Source organism: Drosophila busckii, chromosome 2L (genome assembly GCF_011750605.1).
Source record: "Drosophila busckii strain San Diego stock center, stock number 13000-0081.31 chromosome 2L, ASM1175060v1, whole genome shotgun sequence".
Lineage (NCBI taxonomy): Eukaryota > Metazoa > Arthropoda > Insecta > Diptera > Drosophilidae > Drosophila > Drosophila busckii.
The window spans coordinates 10,295,248-10,317,523 of record NC_046604.1 but is presented as its reverse complement, the minus strand read 5'-3'; the positions used below and the strand labels follow the sequence as shown (position 1 = coordinate 10,317,523).

The window sequence follows — 22,276 nt, the reverse complement described above, 5'->3', positions numbered from 1 at the left end:
GACGTCATGAGAGCAGTTAATAATATGATATTGTTCTCATTGTTGTTACTATACTTACATATATTTAAATGCTTTTGTTGCTGTGAGTGAAAGTTAAGCAAAACGATCGCCATAATAGCCAGGTGCACAGCTGTCGCATTTGAGGCCTTGTGTATTTTCCTTGCAGTATCACTCGTCATAATTCACATTGCAGATGCCCTGTAAGTCAGGGAATCAAATTAATAACAAATATTATGTAAATAATTCTAAACTGTTTTAACCAATCTTTCTACATAGATCGGGATATATATTTGTATAGATCACTCACCAAATCCTGATTTGTCATGTCCATTGCGCTCGCCTGTCCACAGCTGACACAGATCGCACTTGCCCGAACGCTCTGTGCACGTGGAATGAGTATTACAGCCACAGCTAATGCAGAAATCACTGGCCGTTGGACACTTGCACACATAGTCCGGCGGTCATAATTGGAGCACTTGGCGCATTGACTTGGCTGACTAATAGGATAAGCCCAATTGCATTAAGTTGTCCATTGTGCAGATGCTGCAACTCCATTTTGGTCTACCGATAAGCATTGTAGTTTTGGCCTATGCGACGACGTGCCTAGCAATTCACAGATTTATTTATTGTTTATATGTTAAAAAACTGTTGAACTCTCACCTGGAAATTGAGAAGAAAGCTATCCACAGCGGTGAGCACCTGATTGATCCGTATATGGCAAGTGCGTGGATAGAGTATCAGTTCAAAGGCAAATATGCGATCGGATAGTTTGGAAAAACGCGCTAAGCTCATCATAATGCCACCAAAAGCAATTAATGAATTGGTTGCGCCTTGGTAAAATGTTTTATGCTCTGCTAGACGCCTACATCAGTTGTCATTGTGAGTCCTCGCTTAGGGGCAGTGCAAAACGATAGACCTGCGAAAATATTAGAAGGTAATTTAAAACCGAAATAACTGGCCTGCAATGTCCTTACCACATTATTCAAATCATAGCCACCCCAAACACATAAAGCTTTGTTCTTAGCCCTTGGCCATTTGCTCCGGTCATTTTTCTTCTGCCTGCAAATATAGTGAAATGTATTAAGAAAATATATTTTTATTGTCTTTTGTAATATACATATATATGTAGGGTAGAGATGACAGTATGTTGTTTCTCTAACAGCTGAGCAGATGGGGAAAGAGGAGCTCGGTGGGATCAGCCTACCACCACGGAAAGCTCTGTATCGATCGGGCACTTAGAGGACCTAGCCCTGGTTCTCTTGTCCCTGGGCGCTATTTAAGCGTCTAGCCCTGGGCGCTTCCCGTCCCTGGCTTTTTCTCTTTTCCTTCCGGGCATCGTGCTGACCAGACGCGCATCACACTTCAATAAACAATAAATTAATCTAAGAAATCTGGAACCATCTTAAAATAAATGCTAACTAAACTAAACATTTAAAGTGTGTTAGTGATTTATTTATCGACTGTGCCTAACGTTGCGAGAAATCGAACCCGCTCTCTCGCTCAACCGCCTACCGCCTAAACTGACCTAAAAGATTGCCACCGCTCGGCCAACCGTAGCATAGCTCGGACCCAAAAAGATCTTGTGGGCCCACCAAACGGCTAATATTCGCTACAATATATATATGTAGAGTAGAGATGACAGTATGTTGTTGTTCTAACAGCTGAGCAGAGGGGGAAAGAGAAGTGTGAAGTAAGAAGAAGAGTACTACATATAATTGTTTGTATAAAAGCATAGAAGAGGTGGGAAAGAGAAGAGTGGAGAGTACTAAAGTAACTTCAAGCATATAAAGCAGTTGGCAGCTCTGCATATATATATTTATGTTACTTAAACTATAATTAATTGCAGTTTATCAAACCATATTTATATTATATAATTTTATATATCTCACCTCAATAGTCAGCATCCAATTTGCGTACCGGGCAGGTTGATTACACATGACCTAGGGGGCAGTTTCTACCTATTATTGAGATGAGAAATTGTACTCTAACTGGAAATCCTTATTGGATAATTCGTGGTTAAATCAGAGATTTAACAGAGACCCCACTAAGAAAATTTTGGAAGGCATTTTCCGCGTGGAAATACACGCTAACATGGAAACTTGGAGAATGCTTTAAGATAGGTAGATAAATACTATTATTATTGAGAGAAAATTTTCCAAAAATTGGACGAAATGATATAGGAATTAAAATTGATTGGCCTATACGTGTTTCGCCACCCGCTTACTGACAGAAAATGTTTACCAATGAATACCCTAACAACTAACTTAGACATGCAAATAACGACCACCATAACCACAACATATTGAAGTGCCTCAACAAGTTCAATATTAATATATTATCCTTGAGAGACACTTCAATATGTCGTGATAATAGGCACGGACTTTGTACTCGGTATCGAATAAAGAATGATCCGTTTCAATTTGATGAATTTTTTGGAATACTTTCTTATATATAGAACCGATGTGCTCAATCCGGTCGTTATTTGCATATTGTACATTAGCGTGGAGACATTCATTGGAAAACATTTTCTGCAAGCATCTTTCTATATTACTATATTGCTTCTCAATAAGCGGGCAGTACCTCGGCTCATCCGCCTCACTAAGCGACTGAATTTTGGCTTTCTCTAACTCTTCTTCAAATTTATCCTGCTCCCAAACTTGCCGAAGGTAAACGCCTTCCAGATGAATGTCTTTCGACCTCGCATCTGTCCTATACCAAATATTTTTTAAATGCGTGAAACAGTATAGGCTCACTAGTGAGCGACGGGTATCTAGAGCTACCTGATCAATGCCTGCAAAATTTACAGCATTGCCATCAGTGATGATGGCAATGAATTCATTCTCCCTGCCCACCTTTCGGATTTCATCCACGCAGATCTGTATTACCGAAGCTATGTGGTAATTTGTAGGTGAATCACTTGCGTGAATCACCGAATATAAGGGAGTCGTGTATTTCCCATCGATGGTCATGACAGCAGCCATGAGCACGCCAATATTTGTGCCTATTGAATGGCTGGGTACAAAAATCTCATCTAATAATAAATAAAAACACCCCTTGTTGAATGTCAACAGGTTGTTCCTTGAATCAACCTGCCCGGCTTCCCGGCACCGCCTATACCCAGCAGGATTTTGCGACTGCCTGTAATATTTTTATATTTATATTTGCCCATATTTGTAATTAATAATAATAAAAATAATAAAATAATTGTATGACAATTTAAATTCCTAGGATTTTTGTGAATAAATTAACTTACCTGTGGGCCATGTACTGCACGGCTTGTTCCACCTTGTAAGCCGCATTTTTAATGGGGACGAAATCGATAAGCATTGCTGCTGTTATTGTACCAGCTCTGAAATAATTTAATAAAAATGCAATAAAATATAAATATATATAAGGAAAGAAAATATAAAATTAAATTTAAAAAAAAAAAAAGAAAAAGAAATTTGCATTGCACAGCAACCGGGAATCGAACACGAATCTCCCGCTTAATATCTATCCTGCTACTCTACTCACTACGCCATCTCGACAGTTGAAGCTTGTATGTCGTGGTGGCGGAATAAAAGAAGTAGTGTCATTCGAAATAGAATGACTGGCAGAAGCTAGTCAGACCTATACCCATATAGTTATAGATATTATAATAATATTATGTATGTACTACTTACACAATTAGATCACCAAAGTCTGATGTCGAACTCATTTTTTTGCAATTGATATTTTTTGATTGAATATTTGAATATTTAGCACTTGTTTAGCTCTTTTGGCACGATTACCACTTTGTACCATTTTCAAAAAAAATTTACCAAAAATTTGTTTAATATTAAATAATACTTAACTTAGCTAACGGTTTTATTATTTATTTCATATTTCATTTTATATATGTTTTAAAATAATAAGAAAATAAAAAAAACTTTCAATTAAGCATTATCAAAGAAAAGTTTAAGCTCGTCCAGCTTAATTCATTTTTAAAAATGAAGAGTCTTTGCAATGAAATAATTCTTTACAATACATTATTATATTGTTTAGAGTCTTAAATTCTAACTTATTTCGTAATTTACTTTTTATTTATGAATGCTCAACTGTTGGATTTTGTTTATAAATTGCTATCGCAGCGCGTAAGCTTAAGTAGCTTAAGCTATTTTTTAATTGTTATAATGTGTTTTGCTTTTTAGAGCCACAGAGGCTCGCAGTTTGCAAAAATAGCTTTGCTGCTGAAGATCATTGGACAGAAACTATCATCATCATCCTGGACTCACTACACAATCCATGCTCAATCTGGAGCCAAGGTTTTTCACTAACTAGTCTAACTATTAAATGCAGTTGAAGTCTAAACTTTAAATCTTTGTTTGCAGTGAGTGAAGATGTTTATGGAAAGCGGGGAGGAGGAGCGCAGAGTGCAGATAATAACAACAATTGATGCGGCAAAAACTTGCAGCGGGCTTAAAGAAGTTGACATCGCAGGATATTGAACAGCCCGTCTCTTTTAAGTTTATAAACTTAAAGTTAATAGCAATATAGTTATAAATTGACGCAAAATATTTAATATCTGTTTATCGTTATATTATTTAACATAACAAACTATTTGGTCTCAACAATATATGCTTCTACTGTAAGTTAAAATTAGTACATAATTTATATATTGGCAGTTTGTAATGCGCTCCAATATAAAAAATCCATACACTACTTAGGCTGCCGCTGTCAAGATAGCGATCGATAGCTGCCTGATATTTTAATTTTTCAGCATCATGATTCCTTTAGTATGAAAATACCAACTTAGCAGCGTCTCAAACTAAAATCGGTTGTATTTATGAAAATCAAACAAGTTTGCTACGCCATCTATTGAAACGGAAGCAAATTTTCATAAATAATTTTTATGCAGTATGGCAACTCGTGTAATTTGAATTTCTGCGCGTAACGGGTACTCAACGAAGAAAAGAAACAGTCAATTCTATTCAATTTAAATTTGTTTATATGAAACAATGTATTTAATTCAAAACTTATAATATAAATATAATATAGAAATAAATATAGATATAAGTATAACAATTTAAACAATTGATTATCGATTATCGATATACAAAAATAGACATTGCCATAGTCGCCCTTTGCGCTCAAAATATTGCGCTCAATTTTCGCAATTCACCTCACTCACACTGGACCAATGCACCAAAGCAAACAAAATTTACCACCTACCACAACCTAGCACGTAAGTTACGTGACGTAACTTATTGAAAGCAAAGTTTCAAACCAAGCATTTAACCAAGTTTCAAAATATTTGCATTTGCTTATCGCCTACCGAGCTGAGCTTCCAATTAAAACTAGAATGTAGCTAATTTTTTAATAAATATTATCGGTCAGGGAGTTGGAAAATATTTTATTGAAATTAAAAGCAAACTGTTTTGGAAATGGAAGTATTTACACAACTAATTTGGTGTCTTTAGCTCTGATATTCTCTGGTTTTTTGCTCTCTTTGTAACATATATAGCTCAGATCAAGAATATTTATACTTTATATACACTTTACATGTTAAGTTATGTTACATCCCTTTGCACAACTTCACGATACTCATTTCCATTTTCATAAAAAATGCCAAAGCGTATAAAAATAACTGGATTGGCAGCCCTGGTTGCGAGCAAGCCAAGCTGAGCGGGAGAGAGAGAGAGAGAGAGCGTTCAAAAAGTATCTGTGTGCCGCACAGTTGCATCTGTATGCGTTAAATATCTTTTGAATTGTGAACGTTGAAAACACTGGCATTCGTTGAGCGGCTTTCGCTGTTGCATGAGGCTGCGAGCGCGTCAACGTTGACGACTCAGCTGGACGTGGACGCTTGCCCAGAGTGTAGTGGATGGCCAATTATCTGAAGCCACAAACCGACGAGTTTCAGTTCTTTTCTGTACAAAATTGCAGCTGGTCGAGAGCTCACGCGTTGTGTTGCTAGTGTGTGTGTGTTAATGTTTTGCTAGTGTTTTGTTGGTATAAAAAATGTATAAACTAAATCGGCGTGGTGTGAAAGTGAAATGCGTTGCAAGTAGCCAGCAGCATAGTTAAACGCAAGTGGATGCTACACAGCTCCACAACAATTTAAACGTGCGACGCAATTAAGTGAATTAAATTTCTAAAACACAAGCGACAACAATGAGAGCAACAAAAACAAGTTAGATATATTTCTACAAGCGACGCGCTCTTTCAACAAGTTAGAGCAACAGCCACAGCCACAGCAGCAGCAGCAGCAGCAACAAGAGCGAGAGTTGTTGCTGTTGATACGCTCCGCTCAACTGGAAGCTCAAGCTGAAATTGAAACCCAGAGTAGCGTTAAATACTTAGCATAAAAACAAAAACAAAAACAAGAACGCAACGTCCTTGGGCTCATAATTTTAACACCTGTTTAAGCGCAACAACAACAACAACAGCAACTCAAAATTGAGAGCAAAACTCTCGAGATAAAAACAAGATGAATAATTTCACCACAACAGCGGCCGCCGTGCCCAAAAAAGAATCACTGCCCCGATCAGGACATGTTAATGAGGGTAAGCACAACAACAACAACAAGAACAATAAAAGCAACTCAACCAAGAGAATTTGTTCAGCGCTTGTGTTCCTTGAACCTGAATAAGCAGCGCATTATTTTGAAAAATTGATTGGCTTAGGCATGAAAGACTTGTTCCAAACCAGAGTTAGGGTGAGTTAAAATTTCACAATACAAGAGTGAGAGGTAAACAGGAAATGCCTCATTGAGTATTAATTTACTCACTTAATTTAAAACAAAAAAATAAAGTGTTTAACAATGTATTTTTGATGACCAAGATTTTGCATTTGCATAACATTTTATCAACTAATGTGTATCGTTTTTAAAAGCAAAAATATTAAGAGGTAGTAAATATATAAAAAGCAATACAAAAAGCAAAAAAATGAGTTTACATACTAATGTATGTTACTAATCTATAAGTAACTAACAGACTTAAATTCGTATGTGATTGATCCACTTTACATTTAGTTTGCTAAAATACTTGACACTTTCAAATGAATTAATGACTAAAGCTACCAACCTATAAAAAAAAAAACTTAGCAAGAAATTGTTTAATGATCGGCAATTTAGCCGCAAATATTCTTTGTTTATGACATGCGAACTGCTATAAGCAAGCGTATCCATAAAATATCTGCTCACACTCAAGATTGCATAAATTTGAGCAATCTTCCCCTTTTGGTGTAGACATAATAAACAAAAGTCGCATATGATTGTTACTTCATTTCACAGACAGTTTTCAAAATTGAGCACACAATGAAGAAAAGCGCCCGAAGGCAACGACTGATGGAAACCGCAATCAATTATAAAAAGTCTTACAGCAGCAGCAGCTATGACAATGAAACGTTGTTATGCTAATCCACTTGATTTGCTTAAAACTAATAATAATATTAAGAGAGCGAACTTTCTCGAGCACAATTTTTGGTGTTTTGAAAGTCTTTTTATACACACATTTATATATATTTGGTAGGGCATGTGAGATAAACAAAAACAGTGAACTGACAGCAGTTCAACGGCAGCAAACAAACAACATCAAAAACATAAAGCGAACAGTTTGTGTAAAAAGAAATTTCCACCGAAAATAAACAAAACTGAGAGAGCGCGCTCCGACTCTGTTATAGTTTGAAATTGAAAGGGAAAATCTGCTTTTGTGCATAAGTCGTCTACATAAATATCTGAGGTGCAAAAAGTGCCGCGAGCACTCAACATGCCATTTAATGACTAGACATGCAAAAAAAGAAAAACACAAATGAGCACAGAAAAAAAAATATATTGAAAACAGAAACTGTTTGCAATTTGCAGTTCGTGTATGTGTGTGTGTATCTTAAAGATACACACGCGTGCAATGCACAACAGCTGACGCTGAGCTGGACGGGAAACTAAAAGAATGACGGCCTGACTGCCTGTCGGCCTGACTGCCTTGCTCTCGTCTCTTGCCTCTCGTTCTGTCCCCGCTGGCGTTGTTGGCTCCTTAAGTCAAACCGCCGCTTCATTTGCGCCCAAGCACGCATAACAAAAGACAAAAGACCCCCACAGCAGCCACTAAGCAGCAGCAGCGGCAGCAACTCCAAAGCCCTACTCCTGCCCCCTTTGTGCTGCTTAGTGCCCAGTTTGTAGTTCCCCAGTTTTCAGTTTTGCAGTTTGTGTAGCTTGCAGCTGAAGCCATCGAGGCTGGCACTCAACCGCTGGCCTCTTTTTCTTTTTTGCGCCCGTTGACTGACAAACTGCAACTGCAAGAAGGCGTAGCGGGGGCGAGAGGTGGCCTATAAGGTGCGCAACGCAGTCGACAGTTGCATGACGAGATGCCTGAACTGCCTCACTTTACTCTGCAGCTCTTTGTGGCATTTGTAGCCATTGCTGCTTCAGTTGCTGCTGCTGCTGCTGCTGCTGTTGCATGCTAGGCATGATTCACTTGTCGGTGACAGGATGTGCAAGTGCCAGAAAGAGGCCTCCACTTGGTTTTTAGCTTTCAGCTGGCACCTAAATGCCAACCCATGCTACCTACATACACGTAATTGTTTTCAACATTCAAAGGATTTCCAATTTTAAATGCAGTATAAACTTTAAAACTTAAGCTGTTGGCTGTTAAAAAATTATTTTATCAGATCCTCATTGAAAATAGATAAAGATGAAGAAAAAACAGCATAAAATAAATATAAAACAGTCGAAATCGATTACGATCAAAATCTTACAGCATTTATTATATAGCATGAGTCCTTGCTATGAATAAATTTTGAGTTTCAATTTATAAAATAAAAATGTGGTATGAAAAATGTATTGATTTTAATTTTATTTAGCAATCAATATATGACATATAAAGACATTTAAAAACAATCTGAAAAATTTGAGCAATTGGAAATATTTTTTAAAATATTTATTTGTTGAACTTTGAAGAGACTCCTGTTGCTAATTTTAGTTTAAAGGATTTCTTATAGATAACTGAGCACTTACATGTAAATTATTAGATTTTTTTATAAACATTTAATATTTATTTTCTTTATTATTATGGCTATAACAAAAATCTGTAGTTGACCAGCTCAAATGCAAAAATCATAAACGTAACGACTGCCATTTAAAATTTTTTGGAATACCGGAACCACAACGGAACTAAAACTACTTCAGCCTAAGGCAATTATATATGAATATAAATATTCATATTAGCCGCAATTTGAAGTGAAAGTTGGCAAGGTTCATAATGAGTTTAGTAAACGCTTGAGATGCGGCCATAAAATTAGAAATGAAATGAAATTACGCTAATTTTTCACTGGCCGCATCGCTAAGCTGAGCCTAGAGTTAAATGTGTGCTTCAAGCAATCAATTAATCAATCAATCGAAGTTGAAGTCAAACAAACTAAGCTGCAAGTTAAACTTTAGCAGAAACTAGTTTGTAAATTTGTTTGTTTTTTTCGTTTTCATTGAAAACTTTTAAAATGCCGGCATAATGAGCTCAATTCTTCCCACAGCTTGCAGCTTCTTAACATGAAGGAGTAGCCATGGCCGTGGCTAAGGTCAATGCTTGCTAACCAAATACATATGCATGTTGCATATGTGTATATGTATGTGTGTGTGTGTGTTGTAGCCTAAAGTGATCATTATTAATGATGACGATTTGTTGTTTAGTGTGTATCCATCAGCTGCAACATTCAAATAGTCAACGCTGGCATTGGCGTTGGCGTCGCACTGTCAGCCACTAATACATACACACACATATGTAGTCTTCTCTCTCTACCTATCTCTTTCTACTATAGTTTTTTTTTTTTTGGTTTTCTTGTTGCGTCTCAGTGTGGCATGTTCAACAACCTTGAGTCAGGTTTTTCCACTTTCCGACACTAATCAATGCAAGAGTCGTCGGCATTTTTCCTGCTCTGAGTCTCTTTCTATAAAAATTTTCATACAATATTACAAAGACAAAACGGCTTTCCAATTTGCTGCGCTTCCTTTTCAATTTTCATATGTTATGCAGATGCAACGTGATTAGCTGCTTTTGCCATATGTAACTTATCACGCGAATCCCAAGACCCACAACCGAATCATTCATGCAGGGCGAGTGAAAGACTGAAATGGAAAGCCAGCTGGGAAAAAAAATCATTGATGGAAGCCCCACAATTGCGGCCACAAAACAAACGGTACAACACTTGGAAAACCCATTGCACTGCCAATTGTAATTGAATGCAAGCTGAAGGTTAATCAAGTGTCTGGCATCTCTTGTGGGTTCAGGTCTAGGTCTTAGCCCTAGCCGCAAAACTAATTTGCATGTGGCTGCCATTGCAATTTGGGCCAAGAGCTACTAGAAATATCGAGAGCTTTGAAAGGGTTATTGTTACCGATCTAAGAGATTACAAATAAATTCAAAGTTTTGCATAAAATATTAAGTAAATAATTGATGTAGTGATCAAGTTTTATTATCGCCTACCCCAAGAATTATAAAATTTTGTTTAATATAAAGCTTATTAACTAGGATACACAAATTTGTAAAGAATTTCTTTAATGCTTTCGTTTAGGGTCTTCAGAATTATATTTCTCGCTTTATTTTGGGCATCAATACAATTTCTACTATTTCATTTGAGTCCGATGGTTGTTATTTCTAAAAATATTCAACTTACTTTGCTCTCAATGCTTTCTATTGTAAACTTGGCTATTATTTATGCAAACAATTTTTGCAATCGACAAGCAATTAACACACAACATATGGATGACAATCGAAATTCGTGTGAAATTCATTTGCATGACGCATCAGTCGCATGCTCCGATGGCTTACTAACCCCTTGTTGTTGTTCTTATTTTTTTGGCCAAGTCAATAAACTGTTTGCGACCCACATTGCAGGCAAAGCGTAGAATGGGTGTCAACTCATTGTGCCAGAGGTTAACTGTTATATGGCGCAAAAAATATAAAAAACAAAACTCGTTTCAGTCTCAGGTAAAGTGAGGTACGCAGTCTAAAGATAAACAATAAATCAGCTGTCACTAAAATTGTTTTTGTCGCTGTCTGATATGCTACCTTGCTTATCAATGAGTCGACTACCATAAGTATTGAAGACGGAAATAACATTATTTGCCCAACTTCGTTGGAGTGCATTATTGAAGCGGCAGCTGCGAATCTTAACAAAGCACATAAATAAAAATTCTTTTCGACATATTTGCGTCGAGAGTTTTACGGCTTTGCTCATTTCCTGCGACTATTGAACCAAACTACAAAAAATAGCACTTTGTAATTATATATGTACATATATGTATGACTATATTGTGTTATTTAACGGGCAGCGGCAAAAGCACAGTAAGTTAATTTCAACATTTCTTGACCAACCTAAAGTCGAAGCTTACAATACGTTTTTTTTCAACTATTTTTTATTTGCTTGCCCCGTTGTGCATAATAACGAATTGGTATTATAATTGTTTAAGCATAGGGAGTATACACTTGAATTGGAACTCATAAGCAATATTGATCTAATAAGATACACCGATGAGAAAATTATTGTAGCATAAAATATTTAACATTCATTAATATTCGTATATTGTTTTCAATACAGTTTATTATACTTTTCAATTATTTATTATTGTCCACAAAACGAAAACATTTTAAAGAATTTTGAATAAAGAAGTATTATATTACTTTTAAACAATAAAATTACAGTGCATAGTATTAAATCATTTTTATCTCTCTTAATAGGAATTTCAATTATTTCATTCATCAGCTTAAGATTTTTCATTATTGTTTTGATTGACTGCATTATTTGATGAAATAAGGAATACAACATTAGAGCTTTAATTTCAAAATAATATTTATAGAATCCACCCCATCTGAGATCAGTTTACAGGGCATCAAAAGTTGCACATTTGCTGGGCAATATGAAAACAAAAGCCAAGCGCAAAACGAAAGAACAACAGAACAAGAGACTTTGAAAGTAATATGTATGCTGAAAGCGCAATAAACACAAACTACAAACTATATGCTATAGGTAGCTGGGGAGGGGGAGGTGGGCAAGTGCTCGTATGCTGAGCTCAGCAAAAAACCAGTCAGAATACAGAAAAAATATAAAACAGAGAGAAACATTTGCCCCAACGTGTAAGACGAGGCGAACGCTTCAACCTGAGCAGCAATCACGCCGAACGGTGCAGCAAATGCAACAAAAGCCAAGAATCGACAAAAAACAAAAAAATACTAATTTTGTGGAAATCATATGCACGAGCACAGACGTTTGTATATTTAAGTCTACTTATGCAGTTTCTTGTTTTCTCCCCTCTTACTATTCAAATGGTAAAAGCAAACAGCTAAATTGATTATAGCCGCAAGTGTGCAAGTGCGCGTATCTGGAGCAATTTTTAGTTGCGCTTCTCAGCGAGTTTTTAATCTGGTTTGCAGCTACCGTAAATTGCAGTTAATTAAGCGCTGGCTGGCTGCCCCTCCCCCTCCATAATTCATTTAGTGCAGCTACGCTTCTTCTTTCTTGGCTACTCTAATTGCAGTCTCGACCGCATTGGTCAGAGTTCAGCTAATTGCCAAGTGACAGTTCTTTAAAGTCAAGGAACCTTTCAGTTAAAGCGATTGTGCAGCGGTTAGAAAATTGTGAAAAGATAAGCACATATAGGGGCATCTTAAATGTCAAGTTGTGTGTCAATGCAGCGACAAATTAACCGAACCGGACACTGCTTCATGTTTTTTTATAGCGCCTACAAATTAGCTTTGTTTAAGTCAAAGTTGAGGGTAGATGACAGTTTTGATAAAAACTTATGCTTGGGAAAGTAAAAGGGGGCAAAGAAAATGTTTACTTTTGATTTCATATAGAAAAATCGGCAAATTAAAACAAGCAGTTGCTTACAAGTATCGAGAATTGCTTAATATAAGTTAATTTCTTAGTGCTTTAAGCTTGTAATTTATTATTACATATTGTGTTTAATGTCTTTAGCTGACTTGCTGACTTCACTTATTTATTGCAGTGTCAAAATCTGCATCATAAATTTATAAATGCAAAGTGCGCATTTAACAACAAGTTGAGTTTTAATTATGTATGGCAATTTAACAGCTCAATAAATCAATTTTACTAGCTTGCCACATATACTTGCCACAAATTCAGAGGCAGCAACTGCAGTTCAGGCACTTTTGACTGTCACTTTCCATTTTAAGAAAAGCCGCAAGAGCCCGAGCCCAGCGGCTCTCAATGCAATTACCAACTGCTCTGCGTCTAATGATAAATGACAGGCGAGAAATAAACAGACACAGATACATACAAATACACAATTAAAGAAATATAAATTTTGTTGTAACATGCTTTCGCTTATCAACACACACACACACACATAAAAAGAGAAAGAGATCGTATCAATCAAAAGCTGACATGCCCCTTTACTTATTTCCGTGTAAGAACCTCATGTGCATCTTCAATGGAATTTCTTTGTTTTGTAGCCAACTCGCCCCAATCTCTGGATACGTGACTCATCTCTTTAGCGATCTTAAGTAGCAAACGCTCTTAGGGGGCTTCATTTGGTTGCTATATAGGTGTAATTTGATAGGCTTAGTGATTGGACCGAGCATTAAATATCAGTTATCATTTAGTATATTTTTTTTTTCTTTCATTATACGACATGCAATCAACAGGGCACACACATCTGCTGCTGCTGCTGAAGCTTGGCCACTTTATTAGCCATCAAAAGCTGATTAAAGCAGACTTAATAACTTCTCTTTTATTTTCTTTTAGTGTGCAAGGAATGGCTCGTGCGTGAGGATGGAGCACTGGCCTACAAGCTGCAGTCACAAGAGAGTAAGTTGGCTACACATAAACTGTAAGCTAAGCAAATGTACTTAACAATTTCTCTTGGCCTTTTATGTGTGGATAGTTAACGACTTTTATAAGGGCAATCGCTATAGGAATGCAACGGTGCGCGAAGATTTCCCCACAGCATTGCATGAGCAGATCAAGGAGAAGGAGCAGGCACAGCGACAAGTGGAAGCCTATCGCCGACGCCTAACAGAACAGTAAATATATTTAAAGTTACATAGCTGACACATAGCTCTCACTTAAGACGATTATCAATTTGTTCCGTTACAACTCTTAGTAAGCTGTAATCTTAGACGCTTGACTATAAGTAAATTAATACAAGTTACACATGCTTATTAGTTGAAGGTATTGATGCTATTGTTTTCTTGTTTTATTTTTAAGCAAAAAGTATTAACAACATCCAGTTAAAGTTGAAAAGAATTCCCTTTTGCAGTTATATTATTTTCCTCATAATTTTATGAGATTATATGTATATTTTATTCATAAGACAAGATTTATTTTTTATGGTAAATTTGGAATTTGCCAAACAAAAGTTGCAGCTGTCATTGATTATAGTACTCAATGTAAATATTATTTAGTTATTCATTTATTATGACATGCTAAGTTACTATTCATGTTATATTTATTATGATATTATTTTTACTGCATTTCATATTCAACTTATATCAACTTATATCATATTCAACTTATATCGCGCTTTGATATTTTGCTATTTTTGATATCCGCCTATTTGTTTATGCTTATATTAAAATTGACTTCCAATTTGCAGAGAGGAGCATGACAAGCGCATTGCCAAAGAAATTGCTGAGAAGCTGGAGCGCGATCTGCAGGAGCAACAGCAAAAGGAGCTGCAACAAAGTGAGCTCATAGCGCAGAAAATGCAGGTGCGTCTTTATCTAAACATAAGTATGTGTATTTTATAATAAAGCTAAACTAATTGCAGGAAATTTATGTCAACTTGCCGCCCGTGCCACCGCCAGCAACACGTGACAAGAGTCGTCCGCCGCCGCGACCAGCCAAAGCAAGTATACGCCAACAACAGCAACAACAACTGCAGCAGCAGCAACAACAAACAAATGACAAACTTGAGCCCAGCACTTCACAGCAAGCTAGATATCACAGTCAACAGTTACAGCTGCAGCAGCAACACTTTTCACAAACAGACAATTATGTAGGACTATCGCTCATACCAAATATTGTAGATATGCCAGCAACAGCAACAGCAGCAGCAGCAGCAGCAGCAGCTATCACACCCAGTAGACAAACACTTGCACATAAACAGCTGATGGTGAGTGATGCTGATGCTGAGCCAGCGCCATCCACACCACAGCAACAGCAACAACCACCAACACGTTTTCATCTTGCACATCATCAGTCACCATCACGTCGCACCAACAACATTGCATCCACATCCATATCCACAACACCTCAATCACACATCAATCATCAGCTACAGCAAGATGCAGACATTGATGAGCTTGTGGATTATGCTGATGTTGCTGACAGCGTGCGCCACATGTCAGCAGCAGCAGCAGCAGCGACAGCAACAACAGTTGTTGCTGCTCAGCGCTCTGCCTCACATGAGAACTTATTGAGAACTGAACCGAAATTTCAGAAACTATCGCCGGAGAAATACGATCAGATGGTGGGCAATCTGGCGCTGGGCAACAAATCGAAAGCTGCCGAGCGTCACATGCAGCAACATGCGGACGATATTGAGCTCTATGTCGATCCCTGTGACTATGCGAGTCTGCGCGAGATCGGATTGCCGCCCGAGGAGCTGCACGAGATAAGTCAGAAGCTCAAGCAGGAGCAGCGCGATGAGCTGCTGGCGCGACGACTGCAGGCGATTGAGAGCAAGGACAGCGTGCGGCAGGAGCAACACGATCGCATGCTGGCCATCGAAGCGCAGGACAAGGAACTGGCCAAGATGTTGCAAGAGCGCGTAAGTGAACAACAACTTTCGCTAAATTTCTCTGAAATAATTGCTTGCATTTATCCAATTTTTATTTTAATAATAAATTTGAGAAAAAATTGAGAGCCAATTGACTAAACTCTCAACGTGCATAGCTTGTTAAAATGAATTTATGTAAATTATTTCGAATTAATTGTAATAGGCCATTTATTGTTTATTATAATGAAGCCAAATTTCAGCAATCAAATAATTTAGCTTTTAAAAAATATTTATAAATTTTAAAATACATGTCATGCTTCAAATTATTTTTGCTTGAATCATTACTTAATGCTTTTTTTTTAATTTAATGTATATAAAATTTACTTTGTTACAATGTTTGGATATAATGCAAATGAATTCGATATTTAACAAATTTTATTTTGCAAAAGAATTAAATCAAAATTATTTATACTTCATAGAATTTCTTTAGATTAAAGAATTAGTTAAGTGCATTTAACTGAAATTCTTAATTACACATATGTCTAACTTATTTTTAAATTGATTGTTTAAAAACTTGACACTAATTTTGCACTTGTTGCAGGAGAAAGCAAAAGCGAAGCGTGCCAAGGAGAAGGCGCGTTTGCGTAAGTCCCAGCAAAAGGATAATAGTTTGCTCTGCGGCAGCAATGGCGCTCATTGTGGACCGCTGCTCTCATTGCCGCAGGACTGCATGTCCAGCTCACAACAAGTGGCGCCTGCACATGATATCGATGTGGAAGCCTACTCCAATCCCATTGATGTGCTCAACAGCAGTCGCGAGCAACGCCAGCCCAATGGACTGCTGACCAATGGGAGTCTAACGCGCGATGGCTCCTCCACACACGGATCGATGCAGCGACAGCAGCGACTGGCGGCGGCGGCAGCAGCAGCCAGCAGTCTGAATCGCGGCGAAGATGACATCTATACGCTGCCTGTGGACTGCTGTCGTCCAGCTGGACAGCGGCCCATATCCTTGCATCTGGCTGCGGAGACAGTGCATCAGCAGCAGCAGCAGCAACAGGCGCACAATTCCATGACGCGGTAAATGAAAGCTGCTTTATATAGATTTATTTTTATTATTAGACTTTATAGTATATATATAAATGAACAATATTTGCCTTGCAGCTCCGAGCATTATGGCTCCGAGGCGGGCTCCCATGACAGCACACTCTCCAGCAATGGTCACGGTCACGGTCACGACATCTCGCCGCACATGAAATACTCCAAGTCCAGCCACTTTGGTATATATGTATTTGAACTACGCAACTGCTGTACTGTACACTATATGCTAATCTATATACTTTTGATATGACTGCAGATCAAAGCGCCAGCCCCACGCCGCCTTACATGCCAATTCAAGGTACACGCCGATCGAATTCAAGTGAAGATCGTAAAAAGAAATCCAAGGACAACAAGTGCACGCATCAGTAGTGACGTCATTAACATAACATAGCCTTATACTATACAAATATATTGACCAACTGTTGTAATCACAATACAATTTTAATACGATTTCTTCACAACTGTTTGAACATTAGTGTAGTTTGTAGTTAAGCTATATTACTTAATATTTTGTGCTTATATTTAAGCTCTTAATGGGTTTTCCAAATAAATGTCTGTTAAGAAGTCATATTCCAAAACTTTCGCTGCCTTGTGTTTGAAGCTGTGTAAAAAAGAAGAAAAAATGATTAGTTGACATTCAAATTTAGATTCATAATTATACTAACCAGCTTCAGTAAGCAACACACATATAGCTGTGCACATTTGACAAAACAATTTAACTTAAGGTAGCTAAATCAAATTATACAAACAAGACAAGATGTAAGCATAAAATATATCTAATAGTATTCCAATTGGAAGAGCTATACCATTCTTTAAAGAATGCCTTCATTGCAGTGCTGAAAATAGATAATATAAATAAATGTTGATAGTTCTGCAATGGTCAATGTCAATGTGAAAAAAAAGAAAAATTATGCGCATAGTTGTCACAATCATAATAATGAATTCAAATTTATGTGAATTGCTGCAATCCTTTGTACGGCAGTTGATCATTTGTTTTGATTTAATATTCTTTTATATTAACATCAGCAAGTTTGCGTCCAATACCGGAGATCAAAACTTGTGAAACTGGTAGTAAAAGTCACAAGTTAGGGTCTCAGGGAATCAGCCATACAAACATTTGCACATGTCACTAATGCCAATGTGTGTGATGCATGATAAATAATTTGAAGCACTTCGTCTTCTTCTTCTTCTTCATCTTCTTCTTCAGTTTTATACACATGGCACATGCATGGCTGTGGTCATAAATTTGATTTGCTGTGGGGTCGAATTAATTGTTGCTTATAGTCAAGCAAAGAAAGCTAGCACATTGTATAGTATGCTAGAAATAAATACTACTATACAACCTACTACCTCAATTTGCCAGAGAGAAAAAGGTCCTTGGTGTAGTCCTTTTTGCTAAGTTGCAAGGCACGATCATCAGCACAATGATTTGCTTAAATCCAAATCAATCAAAGAGCATCCATAAATCCATAAAGACAATTGTTGAGCAGGAACAACCAATGAATCACTTTTTTATACTTTTTTCAATTCTTTGCAACATTACGTCTTAAATTGAATATAATTTATAATATTCTTTTAATGTATTTAGAGTTCAGCGTTGTTTGGTATTTTAATTTAGTTCATATTGTTTATATTTATTTATTAGCTTTAGTTTAAAGACTTCCAGTTAAAGCTCGAGCTTGGGCTGTGCATTTACTTCAAAATGTTCTTTATGCGACTTGCTTGTACTTGTTGCCAAAAACCAGTTGTTTGCATTGACAGACTCCCATAATGCCGGTCTTGTAACAGATATAAAACAGCACAAGTTCGGATTTACGGGTTTCTGTTAATGGTCCATATGTAAGTATGCACCATTGCTTTATAGGATTTGTAAAGAAGTTTTTATAGTTGATTTATAGTTTCCTTGCAGCGACTCCAACTCAAGCATTGAGCAATGTGATGAAATTTCTTAGATTCCTCAATTGCAGCGCTGCGGGTATAAAAATTGTTATTAGTTTTTTTATGCAAGAAATTTATTAAAAAAATACTTTACACTGTTTTATAGCCAGCCTTTGTTTGTTGTTGGGCCAAACTGCAAAGAAACGAACATAAACAAAATTAGTTGATGACACATTTTTAATTATAACTTATGACTAGAGCTTAGCATGTGATTTCTTAAAGTTCTCAACTGATTTGTCTGCTCGCCACGTTAAGCCGGCTGCTGTCTTTGCAGCTTCAATTTCAATTCAATTTGCAACAAAGAAACACCACAAAAAATGACAACAACACCAGCAGCAGCAAAAACTGCATTACATATTCATATGGCGAAAAAAAAAAGGAAAATTGAAATCTGAGCAGCAGACAAAAACACACGGATTTATATACTACAAAAAAGAAAAGTAGAAAAACTAAAAGCAATTGCACACAAAACAGTTGAGGACTGGACTTAGTTATGGCCATATAACTATAGCTAGTGTATATAGTGCGTATATAGTTATGTATGTGTGTGTATTGGTGGCAATAACAACAACAGCAGCAGCAGCAGCAGCAGCACTTAGGCTTTACTTCTTTTGGGGGCCAACTTGGCGTTGCGCTTCCTGAACGCCAAATGCTCGAAACAACAAAACTGAAACTGAAATGCCAACGAGTGCGCTCTGTGCACAAATGAGTTGTGCACATGCCCGCCACTGCTGCTGCTGTCGGCAGACTCTGCTGCTGCTGCTGCTGCGGCTGCAGCTGTGTGTGTGTGTGTGTGTGTGTGTGTGTAAATGTATCTATCGAGTGTTTTGGCTATATGTTGCTCATGTTTGTTGTGCCCGCTGTTGAATGTTGCTGTTGTTGCTGAGAGACGCTGCCAAAATGCTGCGCTATGTCTTCACCCATTGGCCTGACAGTTCCACATGTTTCTTTGGTGGTAGAAACATACACACACACACACACACAAGTCGTGCCGACATCGGTCTGAGCGCAGTTCGTTGGCTGTACCTATTTTAGCCAGGACCTGCCTCAACAATTTCACACAGACAATGACAGCAACAGCGATTCTCACACACACACATACTCGCACACATGTGCGCTTTCTGGTTTCCTTCCTACGTTATGCTGCCAACGCTAAAATAAAACCGGTAACAGCTCAGCCAGCTGCGACGCCGGCAGCGCTAAGAGCTTTAACTCTAGCCCATTGTCAATTACCCCTTCGCTCTTACAAAGCTCAACTGTTTACACTCTTTACTCTCTCCGCTCTCTCTCTCTCTATCTCTCTCTCTCTCTCTTTCGCTTACGCTGCAGCTCTCGTGTGCATTTGTTTACTTTTGCCGCTATGCTTTGTTTTTGTTTTTGCAGCATGCGCTTGAAATATTTTTCAATTTTATAAGCCGCAATTAGTTGAGGATTTATAATGCGAGTGTTTTGGTTACATTGTTGATAAGAGCTGCATTACGCATACGCCACATAAGCCGCTTGTTAGTTTGCAAATTACCAAATTCACTGCAATCTGCATTTCATAATCAACTATGTGTAATGATGTGTAAATGAGTTATGCCAAGTCAAGTATGAATATCAATTTGCGCAAGTGATGCAGAAAAAATGGCTTAATATTTTATAAATTAAATAAATGTGGCAAGTATTTTTGAATAAATTTCAAATTATAATCCAGCAGTGCTGCAAATACAAATTATAAAAGAAATTAAGCTTATGCTAATAATATAAAAATTATAACATTTTTCCAATCAAAGCAATATATTTAAAATAAATGTTAGAGTTAAAAAAATTAACTAATTTGACAGCTAACAGCTAGTTTTCTATTTGTGCAAGTCTTTTTGTCAATTAACATTTTTTGTAATTATTTTATTTTAAAGCAATTTATTTGCAGCAAAAACTGCATTAAATAAATTCGCTACTATGTTCAAAATCCAAGGCCAAAGGCGTCCTCATTGCATAAAAACCGAATGCCAAACTCACACACACACACACACACACACACTAACACACGCTCTCTTTAGTTGCATAAAATTATGCAACATACCATGCGATAGTTTCTCTTAAGCGCTCTCTTGTTATTTACTCTTTCAATGCCATTGTCATGGGGAGTTTACAGTGGGACTAAAGCGTCAAATTGCAGGCAATTCAATTAAATGCATGCCCGCCTGTTGTTGTTGTTGTTGTTGTTGTAGACTCGACGTTTTTGTGGCAGCCACAGACAACACAACATGGTAGCTGGAAGCAACGAGCTGAGAGCGCCGACAACATTGGAGACGACGCTGAAGGCGACTCTTTTTCGCTTGCCAAACTCCAATCCCAATTTGTATGTGTGTGTGTGTGTGGAAGTTGGCAAAACCGAAACGATGAAGTAGAGTTGATTAACCTTTGCGCATTCTGTTTTGCAACTTTATTCGTGGAGCTGTTGGTGGAGCTTCTGCATGCTGACTGCTCCGATTTAAATGCCTGCCTGCCTGTCCGTTGCTGCTGCTGCTAGAAGCTATTTTTTTTATATGGTAATGTATGTGTTGTGCTGTGTCTTTCCATCGTCTGTTGCGCGCTGACTTCGTGTTCGCAGCCATGTTAGCAGCCATTTTTAATGGCCATATATACAAACATACATACATACATATATGCTGATGTACATATGTATGCACTCTCTTTCTCTATATATATATATATATATGTATATATCTGTAGTTTGTAGCATAGTGTATGCGTCCATTCAAAGGTACTATAAGCTGCAGCTCGCTCCTCGCTACTTCTCTCTCTCTCTCTCTCTTCTCAGCTTGTTTTGCATTTTTGTGCCTTTGACACTCTTGTCTTCAGCCGTGTTGGTAATTGTAATTGAAATTTGGCGTTGAAGCGAGTAAATGACTGCTCTGCTCTAAGCTCTCTCTCCCTTTCTTTCTTTCTTCCTTTGACACTTTGCTCTTTGGGCTATGCATGAATTTTTATTACTGTTGCTTGCGCTTTTCGTGCTGCTTTACGTATTTTTTTTTTGGCTACAGTTGTTTTGGCGTTTTTTTTTTGCTGTTTCGCTTCCTGCTTGTTGGTGTGGGTCATGGTTGTTGCCGCCGCGTCATGGCTACGGCAACGGCAACGGCAACAGCTACGCTCTTTTCTCGCTCTTTCAACAGAATTTCAGCTCCTTTTTGTTATGCTCCAAGCTCCCCCCTTTGTTTGCTGACTGTAGGTCTCTGCTTATGGAGTCTGGATTGGGGTCTGGGTCTTGGTCTGGTTTGCTGCTCTGCCCAGTGTTTTGACTGCTCTTTTGTTGGCTCGCAAAATTGCACAATATTGTCTTTCTTTTTTATTCAATTTAAGTATTAATTCATAGTGTGTGTGATAGCCAACACTTAACATTTAGTAGTAGCTCGTGATAATAAATGCAGCATTAATGGCTATGTATCTTAATAGCTGCTTATAAATATACTAAACTATAATATTGAATTAAATTAAAGTATTGCTTGCTTGCCATTCGAATCGGCAGCTGCACTTTGAGGTTATGTATAAATATTTATGCATACA

The 22,276-nt window shown here is 37.4% G+C and overlaps 2 protein-coding genes across 7 annotated transcripts; one reads left to right on the top strand and one right to left on the bottom strand.

The window, feature by feature from the left end:
• Window positions 1-1,285: 1,285 nt before the first annotated feature.
• Window positions 1,286-3,685, bottom strand: LOC108603004. Its single transcript, XM_017991402.2, has 4 exons — window positions 3,663-3,685; window positions 3,254-3,349; window positions 1,890-3,138; window positions 1,286-1,360 (listed from the first exon to the last, which is right to left on the bottom strand). The coding sequence occupies exons 2-3, from the start codon at window positions 3,325-3,327 to the stop codon at window positions 2,328-2,330; spliced, it is 885 nt and encodes a 294-aa protein (XP_017846891.1). The 5' UTR covers window positions 3,328-3,349; window positions 3,663-3,685; the 3' UTR covers window positions 1,286-1,360; window positions 1,890-2,327.
• A 2,077-nt stretch (window positions 3,686-5,762) lies between these two features.
• Window positions 5,763-17,358, top strand: LOC108594265 (LIM and SH3 domain protein Lasp). Of its 6 annotated transcripts, none has more exons than XM_017979394.2 (9): window positions 5,763-6,524; window positions 13,714-13,776; window positions 13,853-13,991; window positions 14,564-14,678; window positions 14,738-14,965; window positions 15,410-15,739; window positions 16,290-16,768; window positions 16,853-16,976; window positions 17,046-17,356. In XM_017979394.2, exons 1-9 carry the CDS (start codon window positions 6,449-6,451, stop codon window positions 17,178-17,180), a joined length of 1,689 nt encoding a protein of 562 aa, XP_017834883.2. In that variant the 5' UTR covers window positions 5,763-6,448; the 3' UTR covers window positions 17,181-17,356. The 6 variants fall into 6 exon arrangements, with proteins under 6 accessions (XP_017834883.2, XP_017834882.2, XP_017834884.2 ...); XM_017979393.2 differs by having other exon boundaries at window positions 14,738-15,082; XM_017979395.2 differs by having other exon boundaries at window positions 14,738-14,815; window positions 17,046-17,355.
• Window positions 17,359-22,276: the final 4,918 nt, after the last annotated feature.